The following is a 19,620-nucleotide window of genomic DNA, read 5'->3' as shown; positions in this document are numbered from 1 at the left end:
TTTTTTTTTTTTTTATTTTCTTAATGGTATTCCTACAGCTACTTACAAGTACTATAAAATATTCAAAAAATTACACTATACACAAGAGCCAAAAATGGAACACACATTTAAACATACACAAAACACAGTTACACCTATACAAATACAAAAAAAACAAAAAAATTACAAAGAATATATGTATGTATGTAAATTCTAAATTCTACGATTCACAGTTCATTACAACACATTTATTATAAAGAAGGAATAACAAAGCCATTATCTAATAAAAGATACTAGATTTTTTATATCATTTCTTAAACATTTTTTAGATACATTAAATATTTCTATTTGCTGGTAATTCCTATTATAATCTGAAGGTATACGATGCATGACTGAGTTACGCAAATAGTTTGAATTAAACCGAGGAATTTTAAATAGTTGCGTTTGCCTTGTATTGTGTGAAGAAGGGGCGTGAAAAAGTAAAAGCGGCAATAAGTCAGGACAGTCAATTAAACCATTGCAAATAGCGTGTAAAAATATAAGGTCATATTGTTTACGTCGACATTCCAATGATTCAATACCAAAGTACTTGCAGGAATCTATATAGCTACTGTACTTTCGGAAATCCTTAAAACTTAAAAACTTAAGAAACTTTATTTGAATGTTCTCTATTGCTTCAATGTATTTCTTGTAGGTTGGGGACCAAACAGTGCATGCATATTCCAGTGTACTCCTAACAAAAGCAAAGTACAGGCATTTTATACATTTTATATTCCTGAAAGATTTGCATACTCGTTTGACGAATCCAAGTTGTTTATATGCTTTTTCTGTTATATTATCTATATGTTCTGAGAAAGACATCTTATCATCTAGTAGTATCCCCAAGTCTCTAACTAAATTCACCTGTTTAATTGTTGTATCTCTTATCTTATAACAAAATTGTATTTTCTTATGTTTGCGAGTAAAAGTAATTTTACTACATTTTCCAATATTTAAAGATAGTTTATTTCTTTTGTAGTAAATTTCCAATCTACTAAGATCCTGTTGAAGTTGAACACAGTTCTCTATAGATTTAATTTTTAGAAATATTTTTTTGTCATCTGCAAACATAAGATATTCTGAATACTTGAAACAATTCTGTATATCATAAAGATAAGCATTAAACAACAGCGGACCCAGTATAGAGCCCTGAGGTACACCGGATGTCACAGTTATAAATGTGCTCCTATGTCCACCCATTACTACCGCCTGCCTTCTATTAGTCACATAGGATTTGATCCATCTGTAAAGATCCCCACGGATTCCTAGCGCTAATAGCTTATGTAGGAGAATGACATGATCAACTCGATCGAAAGCTTTTTCAAAATCCGTATAGATCGCATCAATTTGTTCTCCTTCGTCCATTCCCTTTAAAATGTACTCGGTGAAAACGGTGAGGTTGCTGACAGTTGAACGATTTTTTGTAAAACCATGTTGCTGATGTGGTAATTGTCTTAGGATAAGAGGACTGAACGTTTTGTTAACTAATTTTTCAAATAATTTACCAAACGAATTTAGAATTGAAATTGGTCGATAATGTTCTATTTTATTTCTAGACCCTTTTTTGTGGATCGGAACAATGTGGACTTCTTTCCATTTGGATGGGAAACTACAGAATACATTAAGCGACTGATTAAATATATTTGTCAAGGGTTTAGAGAGTTGTCTATAGCATTTTTGGAGAAAAATTGAAGGTATTCCATCACTCCCTGAACCTTTATTAATATTTATACATATATTATATACATTATATAAACTAGGGCTACTATAACAGGTAACTTCTTAAGCATCTCAATCATCTTTGTATTATTAGCAAGTGTTGAGCAATAAATTACAAATCTCCAAAAATAAACAATAGATTATTAATTATAATTAAGAATAAACAAATTATATTTCGTATACTTTTTACGTTTTCATTCATGATATATTCATTGTTTTTATACTATAGGATTTGTTGACATTTAATAAAACAGTGATAAAATTACACCTATATCTTTTAATATTCAAATAAATGCTCTTTGTCGGCGTCAATAAGTTAACTTAATAGAAATTTACCTACAAGCACAAAGCCTTGGAACAATTTATTCCTGTTTTAGTGATTTCAGATTTTAACATGGTGTCTCTATTATGCTATTATTGTCAAATTCTGAAGATGTGTCGCTTAAATGGTCACGCGGTGTGTGTGTTCCCATGACTTTGATATCATCAATATGATCATTCTCATAGATATTATCTGTGTCGTCTTCATTATGGTCACTAAAATCTGTTGAAAGTTCACCAATGTTCATAGAATGATGTGATTCCGTTTCAAATGAGTCTATTGAGGTATCCGAAAGTTGAGAGTTTCTAGCGCTATAGTAACCGTTAGCTCGTTGTTTTTTAAAAAAACTTTGACTTTGTTCTTTCTTGACGAGGTGGAAATTTTCATCCAAAGGAACATAATATGTTTTTATATAACCCGCTCCTTTAACAAAAGTTTCTCCTCGGTACGTAGTAAGAATTCCACATTCGTCCAAAATAAATGCAGTGTTTTCAGTTACCTGAGAATTACGTTCATGGTTAAACAGCTGAATCGGTTATTTTACACACATTATTTGATTTTTGAGAACTGTTGATCTCGTGGCTATAGTGTGCCACTATTATCCATGGACTTTATCGCTATGTGCTCATCTAACCCTCGCTGGTACAGTGACGGAAAATATCTTGCGGTAACCGGCATGTCTTAAGCGGGCCATAGACGGACCGCATGTTGCAGTCAAGACCGACTGCAATATGCGGTTTGCTCAGAAACTGCTCGAGCGGTCCGTGTATTGCGAATATGAATTTAGTACTGCAACATGCGGTCCGTCTATGGCCCGCTTTAGACCCAAAAAATTGTCGGCGTGTGTCAGGCACAGAAGGTTGATCACCTACTTGCATATTAGAAAAAACGATCACGAAACAGATACAGAAATCTGAGGCCCAGATATAAAAGGTTGTAGCGCCACTAATTATATTTAATTTTTACCTGTATTCGCCCTGTTTCGCCAGTTGAATCCATTCGTGATGCTAAGTTTACGGCATTTCCCCAGATATCATAAAGTGGTTTTAGGGAACCCACTACGCCTGCTGCGACCTCGCCATTAGAAATTCCTATAAAATTAAATAAAGAATACATAACACATGTATAATACGTATATAGCCACTTCTTTTATTCAACTAATAACATTTTATTTTATCAAATTCTGAGAATATATGCCACATTTTGAACAATTGATAACAATCTAATCAGTTATGATGTAATTGTGCATTTAATAATCATTACCAATACGAAGGTTAAGCCCTTCAAAACTTTGAAATGAGCCGCGATTAAAGTTCTGCAATTGCATCATCATCGCAGCTGCGAATTCAACCATTGTAACGACGATTGCTCTATTGTATAGGTTATTTTGGTTCCTATCTCCAACTGAGCAGTAAGATGATGTGTCAAACGATCCCCTTCTATTAGGGTCCAATCCACACGCCGCCATATACGTCCAGCCGGCGACCTTTATTTTTTCTACTTTATACAGCGATGAACCCATTAATAAAAGCTGAAATCAAAGAGTTATGTATGTTAACATGTCAAAATGTGGGCATTTTTAGTGCCTTAATTACTTACCCGATCAAAATCTGATATGACTTCATCAAGTATACTTAAAATAAGCTTATCACTTAGGTCCGTATCACTCTCAATGCCTAATTTGTAATCAGTAAGGGACGCAAACATAACTGCGACATTATCGTATTTTTCATAGTATAATTCATCTATGGGTCTATTTAAATCTAAATAAACTTGCACTAAAAGAAAACATACTGAAATTATTAGACTATTCTATTGTATTAAAACGTAATCCCGGACTACTACTAACCTACATGTGCGGGTAAAATATTTTCCAAAAGCATATTATTAACTTTTAACATTGTCTCCGCTTCTTCTTGCTCTTCGGTTAATTGTTTCTGCCACAGGTGGTCTAAACGATGTCTATATTCAGTGCTCCTGTCTATCCAATACAAGGTTATTGTGATAAAAAGTACAGATAGACTTTGAGAGATACGAGGATCTAGGCCAACGTTCCATGTGATTCCAGTGGAAAAGTAGGCACCTTTCATCTCCCATATTACGAACAAGTAAAAAATTGTCATTCCACCAGCTACTACCCATTTGAACATAAAGAAGACACGGCTGAAGATGAAGTTCAGGAGAAGAGCCAAACCCCAACATTGTGTCACGTGCTGTGGAAGATAAGGATTCTAAATAAGGTATAAGAGAGAATCAGAGTTGTGTTTCATAGTAAAAGTTATTACCCACGAGGAAACGCAATACGTTTGAATTTCGGCTGGTTCTTCCTCTTTGACGTTACACCCAAGGACCTTAAGAATGGACGTGATCGCCAAGCCTAAGCTGATCACCATGTAAATAGCAGTTCTAACTTTCGTAGATTTAATTATCGTAACTGATAAATCATAGATGTAGCGTAGAAACTGCCCTTTAGGCTCGTTAATTCCTCTGTATTTCGTCCAAAAAAATTGGAACCATGTGAGTGGTTGGAGTATCATTAAGATTAATATTAAAATTGCAAAGGGAATCCAGACATCCCAGTCAAACTCTTCTGACCTAGAAGATATGTATGTTTATTATAATAAAGTATATTCACACATTCAAACAAAAATATATTTAATCGCGTCGAATAATCTTTTTTTACCACGTAAAACATACAATGTAATAGAGTAGTGTTGGCCTAGTGGCTTCAGCGTGCGACTCTCATACCTGAGGTCGTAGGTTCGATCCCCGGCTGTGCACCAATGGACTTTTTTTCTATGTGCGCATTTAACATGTGCTCGAACGGTGAAGGAAAACATCGTGAGGAAACCGATATGTCTTAGACCCAAAAAGTCGACGGCGTGTGTCAGGCACTGGAGGCTGATCACCTACTTGCCTATTAGATTTAAAAATGATCATTAAACAGATTCAGAAATCTGAGGCCAAGACCTAAAGAGGTTGTAGCGCCACTGTTTTTTTTATTTTATTTAAAATATACAATAGAGAAACACGAACAGTAACAGTTCTATAATTTTAAATATAAAATAAATTATTGTAATTCTGAAAATACTTTCGTAATGTTTAAATACGTAAGTATTATTACAAAGTTAATAAACCGAAATTTACTTTGACATTTATTTTATGTTTACCTGTTCTAATTTGAATTATTATACATTTAACAAAAACTCTACGCTATTAAATATAATAAGATATAAGATATAAATAGTAAAGTTCTCACCAACTCGTTGTTAGTATGTTGACAGTTGTGATTAATAAAAATATAACTAGGCAGCATGTTATGTAATACTTGAACAGAGGATCTGGCAATAGGAGGTAAGATTTCTCTAGTTTTATACTCTTGTACATTAGTGTGAATCTATTTAATTTTGATTCCTGCTTGAAGTGTTCTCTGTAATATTATATGATCACGATATATTACCAAAAAATAAATATCTCTTTCTAAGTATGTATAGGAAACTGGTTATATGACTTATAGTAATTTTTTTGTTGTTTTTATTATACATTTCAATTATATTAACTTAATAAACGTAATCTAGTCAGTAAAACTTATCAAGCATCTTCTGGCCATAGGTCAGAATATGATAAATGCAATTTCATTATTTTGTACAAGATCATTGTCTGATCTATGACCACAGAAATAGATATAAGAAACAGATACGACACCCACTATTATAAACAGGTTTGTAATAAGTTTTAGATAGGTGTATAATATAGATAAATAGATATACCTATCTAAGTACTTTCGATATAAGTGTTAGTGAAGTTGACGTAACATGGGTTCGTATTCCGTTTATGAGCGCTTTTATGACTTGCTCCACCTAAACAGCAAAGACCTCGCGACGCGCGTTATCAGCTGATCACCTAGATTCATTAAGGGTTGTACCTATCACCACTGGATTATTATTATACATACTTTCCGCTTGTCATGTCTTCTATTTCTTTAGCCATTTGCGCATCAGCTGCTTTCAACATTTGCTGATACTCCACCAAATTTTCATCCATAAAAGCGGTCGTTCTGCGATAGTTTCTATTTTCCGATCGCTACTAGAAGTATGAATATTAGAAATAAATCGTTAAGAGTTTTTATTTGATTGTACTTAACTATTATTATATTTATTAACACGCCTTTAAAAATATTTTATTACAAGACATTTTACATTTTATTGTATCGTATAATAAATAAATAACAACTCAAGTAGAGTTTTAAGTACCTCATGTTTTCATCTCAACATGTGTTTGGGTTAAAGACACAGGTCGGTAAGTTAAAAATGGTGACTAATTTAGTTAGTGTAAATTAGTTAAGTTCTTGTTATTGTAGAAGAAATAAAAACTTAAGAGTAAATTATTATTAAAAATTATAAAAAAGTAAAAGAAAATATACAAATAACTTACTCTATGTCTCGAGCGCGGGTTAATTATCTTATTGAGTCCTACAGATGCTCGTCGAAATGGTTTATAGTCAGCCATTGGCTAAAATATTAATATCGTTAGTAACTCTATTATAATTAATAAATAATCTCATAGCCAGAGAAACATACCCTCGGTGGTCTCGATATTAAATATGTTTCTATTCTATTATTCATAATAAATTGATCATTTTGAGATTCAAAATTTGGTTCAATTATGTATTCCCGTGCGTAGTCCAATAGCAATTCCAGAGTTTGTTTTGTGATGTGTACTTTTCTAAAAAATTAAAGATTTATATGCAGTTAAAACGTTTTAAATGCAAGCTTTAAAATACTGCGATGCAATTCAGATTGTGCTTCTAAAAAATAGATTTATTTATTCAATTACTGTGAAACTCGCTACAAATCAAGTTCGTTCATGTGATCCGTGCAGATAATCAATCTCTGTTTACGTCGCGATATTCAAATTGCAAACTCGTATGAATTGCTTGAATGGAAGGACGATAAAATTTTAACTAAAACCCTGAACAATATAGTTATTTACCGTTATATGGGAATAGGTCTTTGAATAACTAGTACATAAATGTAAAATTAGAAGCATTAATATGTATTTCTTTACTGACAAGTCATAAGTGTACATTATGTTACCTATGTGATTAAAGGTTTTTTTTATAGGAATTTGATTTGCTAAATATAAAAAAAATATATTCCGATTTATTAGTCAGATTACACACAGAAAAATAATAAGAATATTTTTTTAAGTTTATAATTTCAATTTACCCAGCTTTTCCTGTTGATTCCATTTTATTCGCAATAGTGACATCTTTTGACCAAATATCAAACTGCCATTTCCTTATTCCAATGAGGCCACACAAAATCTTTCCTGAGTGTACGCCGATTCTCATGTCAATGTTTAGTGAACGTTTTTCTCTAATAATAAAAAGAAGTATGATTAATAACTTTCCTTAAAAGCAGATACGTAGGTAGGTCTTCAACGGGTTTAGGGTGTACTGAAAATCGCACGCTACTTACGATCAAGTGGGTATTTATACCAATTAATTAATTTATATTAACCTGACGTCCTTAATTATATGGATCATTTCAAGTCCCAAATCAACGCAGTTCTTCGCATGTTGCGATGTTGGCTTGGGTATGCCACTGACGCAATAATAGCAGTCCCCTAAGAACTTGATTCTTAGAACATCATGTTCCTGTAAAGAATTGGCTTCTATAAAATCTTAGAGGAAAATACAATGGGTTAAAAAAAAAGTGTGTGTGTACAAAGTACACATGTCAGAAGTGAAACTTCTGTGGCCAACAAATTTAAGTGTTGTTCATATTTATACAAATCTAAAAGTTTAGATTTCCGATACTTAGAGGGACGGAAAAAGGAATATATGTTAGGAATTTAATGTATTTAATTGTCATTAAAATATTAAGTGTCGAATAATAAATAATAAATAATAAATAATAAATAATAAATAATAAATAATAAATAATAAATAATAAATAATAAATAATAAATAATAAATAATAAATAATAAATAATAAATAATAAATAATAAATAATAAATAATAAATAATAAATAATAAATAATAAATAATAAATAATAAATAATAAATAATAAATAATAAATAATAAATAATAAATAATAAATAATAAATAATAAATAATAAATAATAAATAATAAATAATAAATAATAAATAATAAATAATAAATAATAAATAATAAATAATAAATAATAAATAATAAATAATAAATAATAAATAATAAATAATAAATAATAAATAATAAATAATAAATAATAAATAATAAATAATAAATAATAAATAATAAATAATAAATAATAAATAATAAATAATAAATAATAAATAATAAATAATAAATAATAAATAATAAATAATAAATAATAAATAATAAATAATAAATAATAAATAATAAATAATAAATAATAAATAATAAATAATAAATAATAAATAATAAATAATTAATAATTAATAATAAATAATAAATAATAAATAAAAACGTGACGATATGCTACAAAATTTCTCCCATACGTCGATAAAGAACTTTAATTCCAACGCCGATAAATACCTAATAACCAAAAAAATATGTATTCACGAAAAAAACTAAAACTGAAATAAATAGTGTCTTCTAATACTCTACGTGTAAAAGAGTAATGCCCAAGTTTCTATTCCCGGTCAAATTATAGTTTATATAATAATTAAGGGCTAATAGGCTAGCTAGTTAATCATATATAAAATGATTAGTGAAGCAGACTCACATATAATTTGCCGCCTTGTCACTTCAATTTCATAAACAAAATAATAAGCCTTACTATAAGAGTAATGTGTTAAATTATTTGCGAAATGACCCGAGAGTGCTATTTGAGACTTACATGCGTTTATAAATTATTTAATAATTCATCTTTCACATCACTTACTTCAGAGGCTTCGTCAAATCTTCCAAAAAGCTCATTTAATAACTCAACCATCCTCAAAGGAGATAATGTGGTAGATATTTGTGTATAGTTCACAACGTCAGCGTACAATATACTCACGTTGTCATGCTCTTCAACGTATAATTGACTGAAAAATAAAGTATTTTTATTTTTCAATCAATAGCAACCAAATTGACAAGCGACGTCTATTTTATTGATTGTTTAAATACTTTAAATACTAAAAGTAAATAAAAGACTCATGGTGATATGCTGACGCATTAAATATGTATATGGATAATGTATATATATATATTAGGAGCGTCGGTATTGAGCACAATATTAATTCCTCTTAAACATAAAAATATATAATATGCTTCCGGAATTATCAATCGAACTAAGTTTTGTGTTTACAGATAACAAATATTTGTAGACATGTATTTGGTTTTTCGTATGATCTAAAAATTATTTGCTCTAACAAATACGTAGCCAAATGTAGCTTCTAAGTTAGACCGTTATAAATTGGTTTTAAAGATTATGCAAAGAAACGCTATCAAAACAATTAAATATCTTATTTATTAATATATAGCTAAATTCTTAACTCATACATATTTTAACAGTATTTTATACTTATAATTGTTTATGTTAAAATTATCTAACGAGATCATTATCATAAATAGGTCTAAGCATAACAACAAACTCACCTGAAGGACTTCATATTATGGCTATAACTGTGTGAGCGAATATTCAGAAACATATTTCTAATATCCTGTCGTACTTTGGACATGATGTGTTCTGGTAGAATGCTTAGCATGAGACGCTCCTAAAAGTATAATTTAATGAAAATTCATAATTGATAATTGTGAAAAAAATAAAACGAAGCCTAGCGAATCGAAACTGGTTGTGATTTTTTAGTCTACAATATCAAAACCATCACCTGATATTCTGAGATGGTTACGGCCTATTCGCCTCTATTTATGGCTAAACTTGATATTATATGTCCACAAAACATATTGCTCTTGTAAAATACAAAAGTATGTATTTTTATAACTTGGTGTATCTTACCTCTTGTTCCTTAACGAATTTCAGCCGCAAAGTGCTTTCAACACAAGCTCGTCTGTCCAAAAAAGACCTCCTGGTTATAATTTCATTCATCAACCGGAAGTAAATGCCCATGAGATTAACTCCGATGAGGTATATGACGTAAGATGCTATCTGGAAAAAGAAAATGACTCGTGAGGGGAAAAATTGTCTTTATCTAATATAAATACAGTCGACTCTCGATAATTTGACACTCCTTAATTTGAATCTCTCGATAATTTTAATTTTTTTTCCGGTCCCTTGAAAAATACTGGATAAATTGAATAAAATCAATGATAATTGGTCCCTTCGGTAATTTGAAGTTGAATATATAGTTCAATAGTTAAATCTTGCTCGCCAACATGCGATAATTTGAAATCCGGTCTTCCCTACTCTCTATAATTTGAAGCGTTTATCATGCACATACCTGTCGTTTGTTTACATACATGCACATACTTGTCAATTGATAAATGAGTCACTCACTCAAAAAAAGATTACAGACTTTTTTTCGAAATAAAAATTTGTGAATAATTGTTAATACATAATAAGAATATAGAAATAATAAGTAACAAATTTTGATCAAATTCGTATTTCCTTCAGTCGCCCCTCCCCAGTAATCTAGCAAGAAAATATCTTTATAATCTGTTTAAAGTTATCAAGAGTGATTGATATTTTTTGCAGAAAGCAAATACAAACATTATGGCGACAATTAATATTTCTTTTTACAAAAACTCGTAATTGCGAGTAGTAAATTTTGCTATAGATAGCAAACTTGACGGTGCGTCATATTTTACGAATAAAAACGCTCTGGGGGTGAGTGAGTGAGTGGTTTGTAAGACGAATGACAAAAGTGTGCATTTAAACTAACATAATACGCGACACGCGTCATCATACTTCTGATTATTATTCTGATATGACTGTTACTGGAGCTTTTTATTTTGACTGTTTATTTAAAATTTGCTAACTACTATGCGTCTAGACTCTAGACCAATGTTTCGCAACGTGGGGCCCACGCCCCACGAGGGGGCAGTTTGTTTGTTAAGGGGTTTATTAAAAAAAAAAAATATTTGGAATTTGAATTTCAGCTTTACATTATATGTTTAGAAAATGTATTTACCGTATTTCGTTAACAACGTCCTAGTGATTTCTTCCTAAAACTTAACATTTAAGTTTCTTAGGTAAACCATTCAAATTTTTAATATTAAGAATTTTAGAAAGAATAAGGTGGAGCTTAGCGCAAAAAACATTGGAAATGTCTTGGTCTAGACTCTAGACAATTATACATTAGCAAAATGGTATTATAGACAAAATAAAATTGCCTCAATTACCTATCGAATTATCCGGCAATAAAGGCACAACAATGTTCCGGTATGTGTGTGATAACTTATTTCTGCTCTGTGTATCACATTAGCGACTACATAGAGCAGTAATATAATAAATACGCATACCCTTACCATTACCTCTCTTTGTGGGTTGTTACAATAAGAGATGAAAGCTATAACAAAGGCGTACGATGCACTCACGATGACCCCCAAAGTTATAGCAAAAAAGTTATTTCGCATTGGTAGAAAAACATACACAGCCAATAAGGCTACGGTGAAGTACGCAGGTCGGAGGTATGTATTCTCATTAGCGGAGACAATTGTTTCTGTAATATCTAAAAAATAAAGATGGATTACAATCGCAGGTGAAAATAATTCTAAAGGTTGTTGGAAATACATTATAGTAATCGCAAAGTATAATTTAATATGTCTTAGTAATAAAAAAATATATTTTATGTTTATTTTGAATTTCTTGTATACTTTGTATATTCTATTGCTTAAAGAATATCTATTAAAGCAGTAAACAAAATCTATCATCGGTAGATAAGTTTTTAATCAAGTAAATCAAAATATTATTGGTAATATTTATATCGGCATTAATTAAATTACTACTATAATCAAATTAAACGCAAAATGTTACTTATCATTGCTTTCATGAAAAGTGGGTGTCAGTATTGTCTATTGTTAATAATCTATGACTCAAAATTCCAATTATTTTAAAAAGTCGCATAGATTGTGAATTTCGAAAGCAATATATGAACTTAGCCTGGCTGGAAGGCGATGATAAAAAATACTATTAGTATGTTTTACTTATAATTTTATAATTATAAAGGAAGATTAACCTATAGTCTAAACTTTTATAACCAAGAAACAAGTTGTAACAATATTACTTATTAAAATGAAAACCGATTTTAATTTTACGAAATTATCTTTATGTAGTAATCGGAAATCAAATCGATAAGATGTATGTTAACAATGTACTAACACCCACACACACATCAAAATATGTAAGATTATTTCATTTTATGTTAATTTAATATAGTACCTACGTGAAAGAAAACATTTTACGCAGAAAACTTGAGCCTATGACTCTATAAATATAATCAATATAAATTAAAATGAATAGCAGAATATGCATAAGCGCAAAACTCGAATATAAGACTAGTATTTTTTTTATTCCTGTAGCTCTGAATAAGGTTTTGACTTTTAATGGAGGGACAAACTGTAAAGTTTCACTAAAAACCTAAAAAACCTTTTTTTATCTGTAATTGTAAACGTGAACAGTCTCTATGGCAGGTGAAGGTAGGCTGAGTAGAAAAATCATGAGAAACGAAGTTCGCGGGGAAGGTATAAAACCTAATTAAAACTATAAATAAAGAATTATGCCTTGTTAAATACAACTATGAAAAATATATCTGGTAAGTATGACTGTGAATATTTTTGGCCGGACTAGGGCTTAAACTAACTTAATATGAAAATAAATACCTGAAAGAACTAAATCCACCGTAAGGATGACAGTTGTAATTATTGGTACTAAATACCACCGCTCCTTCAGAGGAATGTAAATACTTTTACATAATAGTATTAAAGGTATTCCAATACGCAATAAGTACATCGCAACTGATAGGTACGTCGATTTCCATTCTAAACTCTGAAAATGGAAATTAAATATTAGTCATAAAATTATTATTTCCATGTATCAGCTTCTTTTCATACAAAAACCGCTTCTTTTAGATTTATGTTGAGGCAAAAAGCCTGTTTTTGAGCCTTATACAACCTTATCTGATGGTTGTGTCAAGTGTGTATGCATGTTCGTGCTTCCGTTTAGTTTCTAATACGCAAACGGAGCGTTGGTCAAGTACGTGGTTCGTGGTTGCAACAATTCATAAATAGGTAGTTCTATTTATGAATTGTTCGTGGTTCGAGGGACCTTCCAATAAATCTGTGTTGGCATTAGATTATATCTTTTTTATTGACAATTTTATTTTGGCACCAAGATGTGCCGGTTTCCTCACGATGTTTACCTTCACCGTACGAGCAAGACATGGTGCACATAAACGGCTAATTTGCTAATGTGAATGCATGACCCTTATGGTTGAGAGTTGGACGCGTAAACCAAGGCAACTAATGCAGTAAATCTCACTGTTTTCAAATAAATAAAACTTACTACTACTACTAAACGTATACTTTTCCACTTTCAAACCACATACCGGATTCTGTTACGGTTTGTGGTTACGAAATTTATCTGAAAGTTTATACGTAGGGCAAATTATTGGTCTGCCATAGTATATGTAATGTCTATATATCATATGACAGTATATAATATTCTCCAGGCCGATTTAATCTTCAACTCCACGTAAAACTAGCTTATGTTGAAACTGGGAAGGAACGCAGGTTAATATACGCAAGTGTTTGCACAGATACCCAAATGCCGCTATTCCACCATCCATCACCACATTATGACTTCCGTATGACAAAATCCATTACGCTTTTGACATCCGGAAAGCGTACTTAGTGCTAAGCCTCGACTCAGAATATGAGAGTCACCTCCTCACCACCCTCAGGTTGATGTTATGTTATATTTTTCATGAACAAGGCCTTGTGTAAATGATACACGCTGTATATTTTTGGGTGCAATTCTCACAACGATTTTTTTCATATACGTTATCGTACACAATTGCTCTCATAGTATAATATTTTAATAAATCTTTACTTTTTATGTACGTATACGTCAATTGGGAATGGGCCGGTCACATTGCCCGCATTTTTGACGGCAGATGAGTCAAGAAGACCCGTACTTGGAATGGCCCAGTGGGAAGAAGAAAGATAGGACTCCCATCAGAAACATGGGAAGGTGGAAAAAAAGTGATAGCGCGGCAGAATTGGAAAACTGTGGTGAGAAATAGACAAGTGGAAGAAGTTGAAGGAGGCCCACACTCCGACGGAGGTCGAGTACTAGTGTAAAACATAATGACTTAGTGTAGTTTAGTATAGTACTCGAATAAAGGCTATTGGCACATTTTTATTTTTTAATTGGTGAAACTGAATTTAAGTTAAATAATAATATGCTTTCTTCTTCTTAATTGTTTGATTAAATAAAAAAACAATTGACAGTAACAACACAAACTTGGATCTTCGTTTAATAAGTTATTTTAAATGACAATAATATACTGACCTTATAATAAGTGCTTAGTAGCACAGAAGCTATGTGGATGGTAGAAAAGAATACAAGAAGGGATACATATATATAAATCAGTGTCTCCCTTAACTTGTTGTCGTACTTTCTGTATAATCCTTCCAAATCCTTTTGATAGAACTGATCCTACGATAAAATTTATCAATGTTAACGTGTCTAAAAATGTTTGTAATTAATTAATAAATAATTTATTTATCAGTCACAAATAATCCCCAAATCGAATATTTATTTTATTACCGAAATTACACAAATTACAATATTATGACAATTGTTTTCTTTGATGTTGATGAATTCCAGATTTTTGTTTTGGATTAAGTATTGGACTAGAATAAGGTTTATAAGACGTTTTGGGCCGTCAACTAGCTCTTTGACGACACATATTATGTAAATAATTGAGAACTAAATTTAGGATAATATTTCATAAGTAAATGCAGTATTATTTTTGTGTGTTTTGTTCGTTTGATATGTGAACCGAATTTGTACAAGTATTTCTGTTACATTTCATCACAAATTTAAAAGTACGCTGATCAGCCGAACCTACACCTGCCGAAGCATTTTTTTTGCTAGGATCGGTTCCACAACCTACAGGTTTGCGCCAGGTACTCAGTATGTCCTTCTCATATAATTCTCTCTCTCATTTAAAAAATCGTACCCTTAAATACTTCCAGTTCCATTGTTTTCCACCCGCCTGTTCCACCTCTTGGCTTCGGAACTCGTATATAGAAGACAGCACACTCGTAGCCCGGCCAGAGTTCATGGAGTATCTCGCCAATAGCTCCAGAGCTCCAACTTGTAATACCACAGAGCCGGTGGTCCGCGATAGACTGTCATCCTGCTGATGTATAAATTATACGTAATTATCATAATAATCCGGTCAAATTAGACTAAAAAATAGGGGTAAGGTTACAATAATTCGCACTTGGCTTAATATTGGTAGGATTGCTCAATACACTATTATAAAGGAAATGTGAAAAGTCCTCTTCAAAAAAACAAGTGCAGTTAGCATGTCTTCCTCCAACCTCAGCGGCTGCTCATCAACATCTTTTTCGGGTATATTACCAAGTTCAAGTGTGGCTTGGTAATCAGTTAGACCCAAAAGACTGGGGTTGGAAGTTGGTCGACAATTCATTAGAGCCAGTTCAGACTTTACTTCCACCTGCACCAGAAAAACTACTAAACACCATTTTTTGCAACTGTAAAAAGGGATGTAGTGCTAAATGTGGTTGCAAAAAAGTTGGACTGTTTTGTTCTGTAGCATGTACTAACTGTCAAGGCCGGTCATGCTCCAATTTTGAATTGCCAACAATTGAAGATTCATTTGATGTTGACGAAGAGACATGCGATGTGTCATTATTGGGACAATTTATTAACACCCAGAATGAAGAAGATAAAGAAGAAGAAGGAGAAGAAGGAGAAGGAAGAGACGAAGAAGAAGAACAAGAACAAGAGAAAGCAGAAGTTAATGATGATTTAGATTCAGACGGATAAATTTTCTTATTTTTTGTAATTTACACCCCTTTCATCATTTTCAACCCTTGTCAATATCTACAGTTATTCAATAGTTTCAAATTAAACAGAATCATAAAAGATCAGTGGAATAGGCCTACCGGGGAAACCACATTAAAAAAAAAGCGCTAAGTACACTACCTCAAAGGTGGCGTGGAAACGTGTGCATATTATGACGATTACAACTCTTTCAACTTTTTGAATCGTTATATCTCAAAAACGGTGGCTCTTAGGAAATAAGTATTTCGACATTTTTTATAGATAATTATCTGATCTACAATTTTTGTCAAAACTAAATTTATGATAAAACTTACCATTTTGCTGAAAATCGCGAAAAACCAATTTTTGTGATCTTTGACCCGGAGTAAATTTTTTTGCACGTGCCGGATCGATGAGGACTTTTCACATTTCCTTTATAATAGTGTATTGAGCAATCCTACCAATATTCAGTCAAGTGCGAATTATTGTAACCTTGGATGTCTAAATTGACCGGACTATAATGTAACATAGATATAATTAAAATTAAAACATTGATTAGGGCCTGTCATCTAAACCCTATGGAAGTGCAATAAATCCGGAAGTTTTTAGCTTAAATATTAAAAAAAGGTTAATCAAAAGGGATGCGGCGGAAATTATTTTGATTTTTTTTATTGGCATCTTAATGCATAAAAAGTCAAATTTGCGTTGGTAAGTTAAAGTCGTCCTTGTCAACTGTAAAGTTGCTAAAACGATTTTAATTTCTTTTACATCAAAATTTTTGGAGCAGATAAATCAGCAGGAAGAGAAATCCTTGACCACAGAATAGATAAGGATGAAAGAGTGTTGTTGACACTGCACGCGTGCCGCAATTACAAAGGTATCGGAGCAAGATTCATACTTCATAGTTCCCCAATATGTGTGATATGAATTGGAAGTGTAAGCAAAAACTCTGGTATCAAAGTAATTAGAATAATAGTGAAAGCAACAAATATTTAACAACACGACTAGAATATTCGTCCAAATATCCTTCCAACTTTATTTATATACCGTATCCTTGACTTTTTATTAACTGTTGGAATATTTTTTCATGTATGTAGATAATTAATTCCCTCTGAATATATGGTTGAGTAAAACGATGGCTGGCTCACACGTCATGCTTGTGAATAGGTTCCGCTTCCGGCAATTGGACTGCGAGGTTTCCGTTCAGTTTTGGAATTTTATACAAATAAAGAGCGGACCGTATCTCCCTCCTTCTGGTTTCTTCTAACTATGTTTGCCATTGTAATTTTGTATGATGATTTGATATTTTAAAAGTGTACCGAGAGTTTTTAAGCCGGCTTTTCTGTTGGCCTATGTACGACTGTCTTTTTTGCCATGAATAGGGATGTCTACCGATACAAATTTAATGACGTGGAATAAGTGATACCTGATCTAATCTAATATAAGATTTTATATTCCATAAAAAACAAATTTTATTTTATATTACGAAGAAAAATAGCATAAGATATCCAGCATTTATAACACTAAAATTTTGACGTGTGTAAGGCTTAAAAGGCACAGTCACCTATGATTAGTAGATTATAGATCCACATAAACCGCATTTGTATTATTACAATAAATAAAATTGGTTCCCTGGAAGAGATCGCTCGAAAGCGATAAAGCCGCCAGTTGCCCTTCTTTTCATTTAATTATCTCAATTGTATTATATTTCTGTAGATGCAACTAATGTTATGTTAATCTAGAGTATTATTCTCATGTAAGTGACATTTTTTGTCTTTTTGAGAAATAAAGTCTTTAAACCTAAGTGTTAATAAATAAATAAAAATATATATGTAGCAAAATACATGAAAATGTCTATTTTAACATCTATAACATCAAATATCAATATGGTAATATACTAAATTTGTTAAATTCGGAACGGGTAATTACCTATACAAACAAACAATAATACTGGACAAAGCATGATAACTGATGATTCATTACTATGATAAGGACACTTCAACCATTTATTCAATGGCACAGTGCTGATAGCATTATCTACAGGAATGCTTGTTAGGAACGACAATTTGCTACTAATTGATAGGCAAGTTAAAATTCTCCGACTCTAATGATAGTAGTTGATAAAAATTTGCTTATTTTATAAAAAAATAAGAAATCAAATCATTTGACATTATTAATCCACTACGGGTTATTAAGGTACAAAATTGCTTTTTCAAAATATTATTTTTAAATAACATAGTCAATAGTGAAAACAATATAATACAGAAACGTTTATTAGTACAAAATTGATTCAAAAATCTAAGTTTTATTCAATATTTTAAAATATGAATTAAAAAACTCATTACACAAGCGTATCAATAGCGTTAATCATAAATAAAGTAGATTCAGTTATTCATTAATTCCACCAAATCATTACTTCGACCAAGCTTCTTTAGATAGGCGTAAAGACGCGTATGTATAAAATAAAACTCAACTTACCATGACTTACTCTATCGTCACAACATCGAAGAAAACAACACGTTTCCACCACTCAGTAGTAACTGGTCAAGAAGCTTGGTACTTGGGACCGAATAACGCTTCTGATAATAATTTGATAAGCGCCACTTGTCTGACTAAGGAATTAATAGATTACGATAATGTATCACCTTTCATTACAATCAGTTGGGCAAATATTAAATTAGATTTGCGGATTTTTTTTCATTTGCAACAATCGGAGCTTTATTTACTTATGAACATTTTACATGTTCCTTTTTTTATCTCGTTTTTTAAGTAAGTATTTGGTCCTATCAGATATTTCAATTTAATTTAGTAATGAGATTAATGTAATCACGTTACTATTGAATAAAAATATATAATTGAGCTGTTAGGATCACTACAAGGACAATTAAGAAACGAAACTAATAACAGAAAACTTTAATATACACTATTTCTAATGCCACGTGTATTACAAAAGAATTTATTCCTGAAGTGATTTTAAATTGCTTAAGAGAATGCCGGTCAACCATAACTTAGATTATTTCAGTAATCGCTGTGCTTTTAAAATTAAGAAAAGTGTTCAGAAATGGTTAGTCTTAGCTGGAACAATTTTTCACATAAAAAATATGCGCACTTTATATTTATTCCAAATATTGAAATTGATAGATTCAATTGTAATGTATAGTAGTTTTAATCGCAATTTAGTAAATAAAATATTAGTTTTCACACATACTATGTACATATTAAGTACGTACATTTTGATAATTTTAACATGAAAAAAACTTACTGTTAAGTCACGACTGAATCTAAGTAACGTTTAAAGACGTTTGAATAAATGTTTGTCTACCAGTGGCCTCGTTTTGTAAAAGGTGTCAATTATTAAACAAGGATCTCATATAAAAGTTACAGGTTGGGTAAAAATATGTAACTATATTTAAAATGTAAAAGCTATTGTCATTGTGGAAATAAAATAGACATATATTACTATTGTATTCTGTACTCTATTACAGACTGTAGTGTTTATAAATTATACATTAATATTATCTATATATACAAAAATGAAACCCGTTTTCCGTTGTCACGACATAACATGAAAACGGCTTGACCGATTTGTCT

The 19,620-nt window shown here is 31.3% G+C and overlaps 1 protein-coding gene across 8 annotated transcripts; it reads right to left on the bottom strand.

Annotated features, from left to right (window-relative positions):
* Window positions 1-1,994: 1,994 nt before the first annotated feature.
* On the bottom strand, window positions 1,995-18,675 carry LOC125051280 (adenylate cyclase type 2). Of its 8 annotated transcripts, none has more exons than XM_047651504.1 (20): window positions 18,508-18,661; window positions 15,197-15,376; window positions 14,524-14,670; window positions 12,834-12,999; window positions 11,481-11,683; window positions 10,012-10,161; window positions 9,651-9,769; window positions 8,953-9,097; window positions 7,582-7,718; window positions 7,288-7,437; window positions 6,640-6,784; window positions 6,494-6,571; window positions 6,015-6,142; window positions 5,319-5,489; window positions 4,345-4,654; window positions 3,909-4,290; window positions 3,659-3,837; window positions 3,323-3,590; window positions 3,026-3,150; window positions 1,995-2,558 (listed from the first exon to the last, which is right to left on the bottom strand). In XM_047651504.1, exons 1-20 carry the CDS (start codon window positions 18,508-18,510, stop codon window positions 2,127-2,129), a joined length of 3,618 nt encoding a protein of 1,205 aa, XP_047507460.1. In that variant the 5' UTR covers window positions 18,511-18,661; the 3' UTR covers window positions 1,995-2,126. The 8 variants fall into 8 exon arrangements, with proteins under 8 accessions (XP_047507460.1, XP_047507451.1, XP_047507467.1 ...); XM_047651495.1 differs by having other exon boundaries at window positions 15,197-15,379; window positions 18,508-18,660; XM_047651511.1 differs by having other exon boundaries at window positions 11,487-11,683; window positions 15,197-15,379; window positions 18,508-18,660.
* Between the last annotated feature and the right edge of the window lie 945 nt (window positions 18,676-19,620).

Source organism: Pieris napi, chromosome 1 (assembly GCF_905475465.1).
Source record: "Pieris napi chromosome 1, ilPieNapi1.2, whole genome shotgun sequence".
NCBI lineage: Eukaryota > Metazoa > Arthropoda > Insecta > Lepidoptera > Pieridae > Pieris > Pieris napi.
The sequence above is the reverse complement of the archived record's forward strand: the minus strand, read 5'-3'. Positions and strand labels throughout refer to the sequence as shown.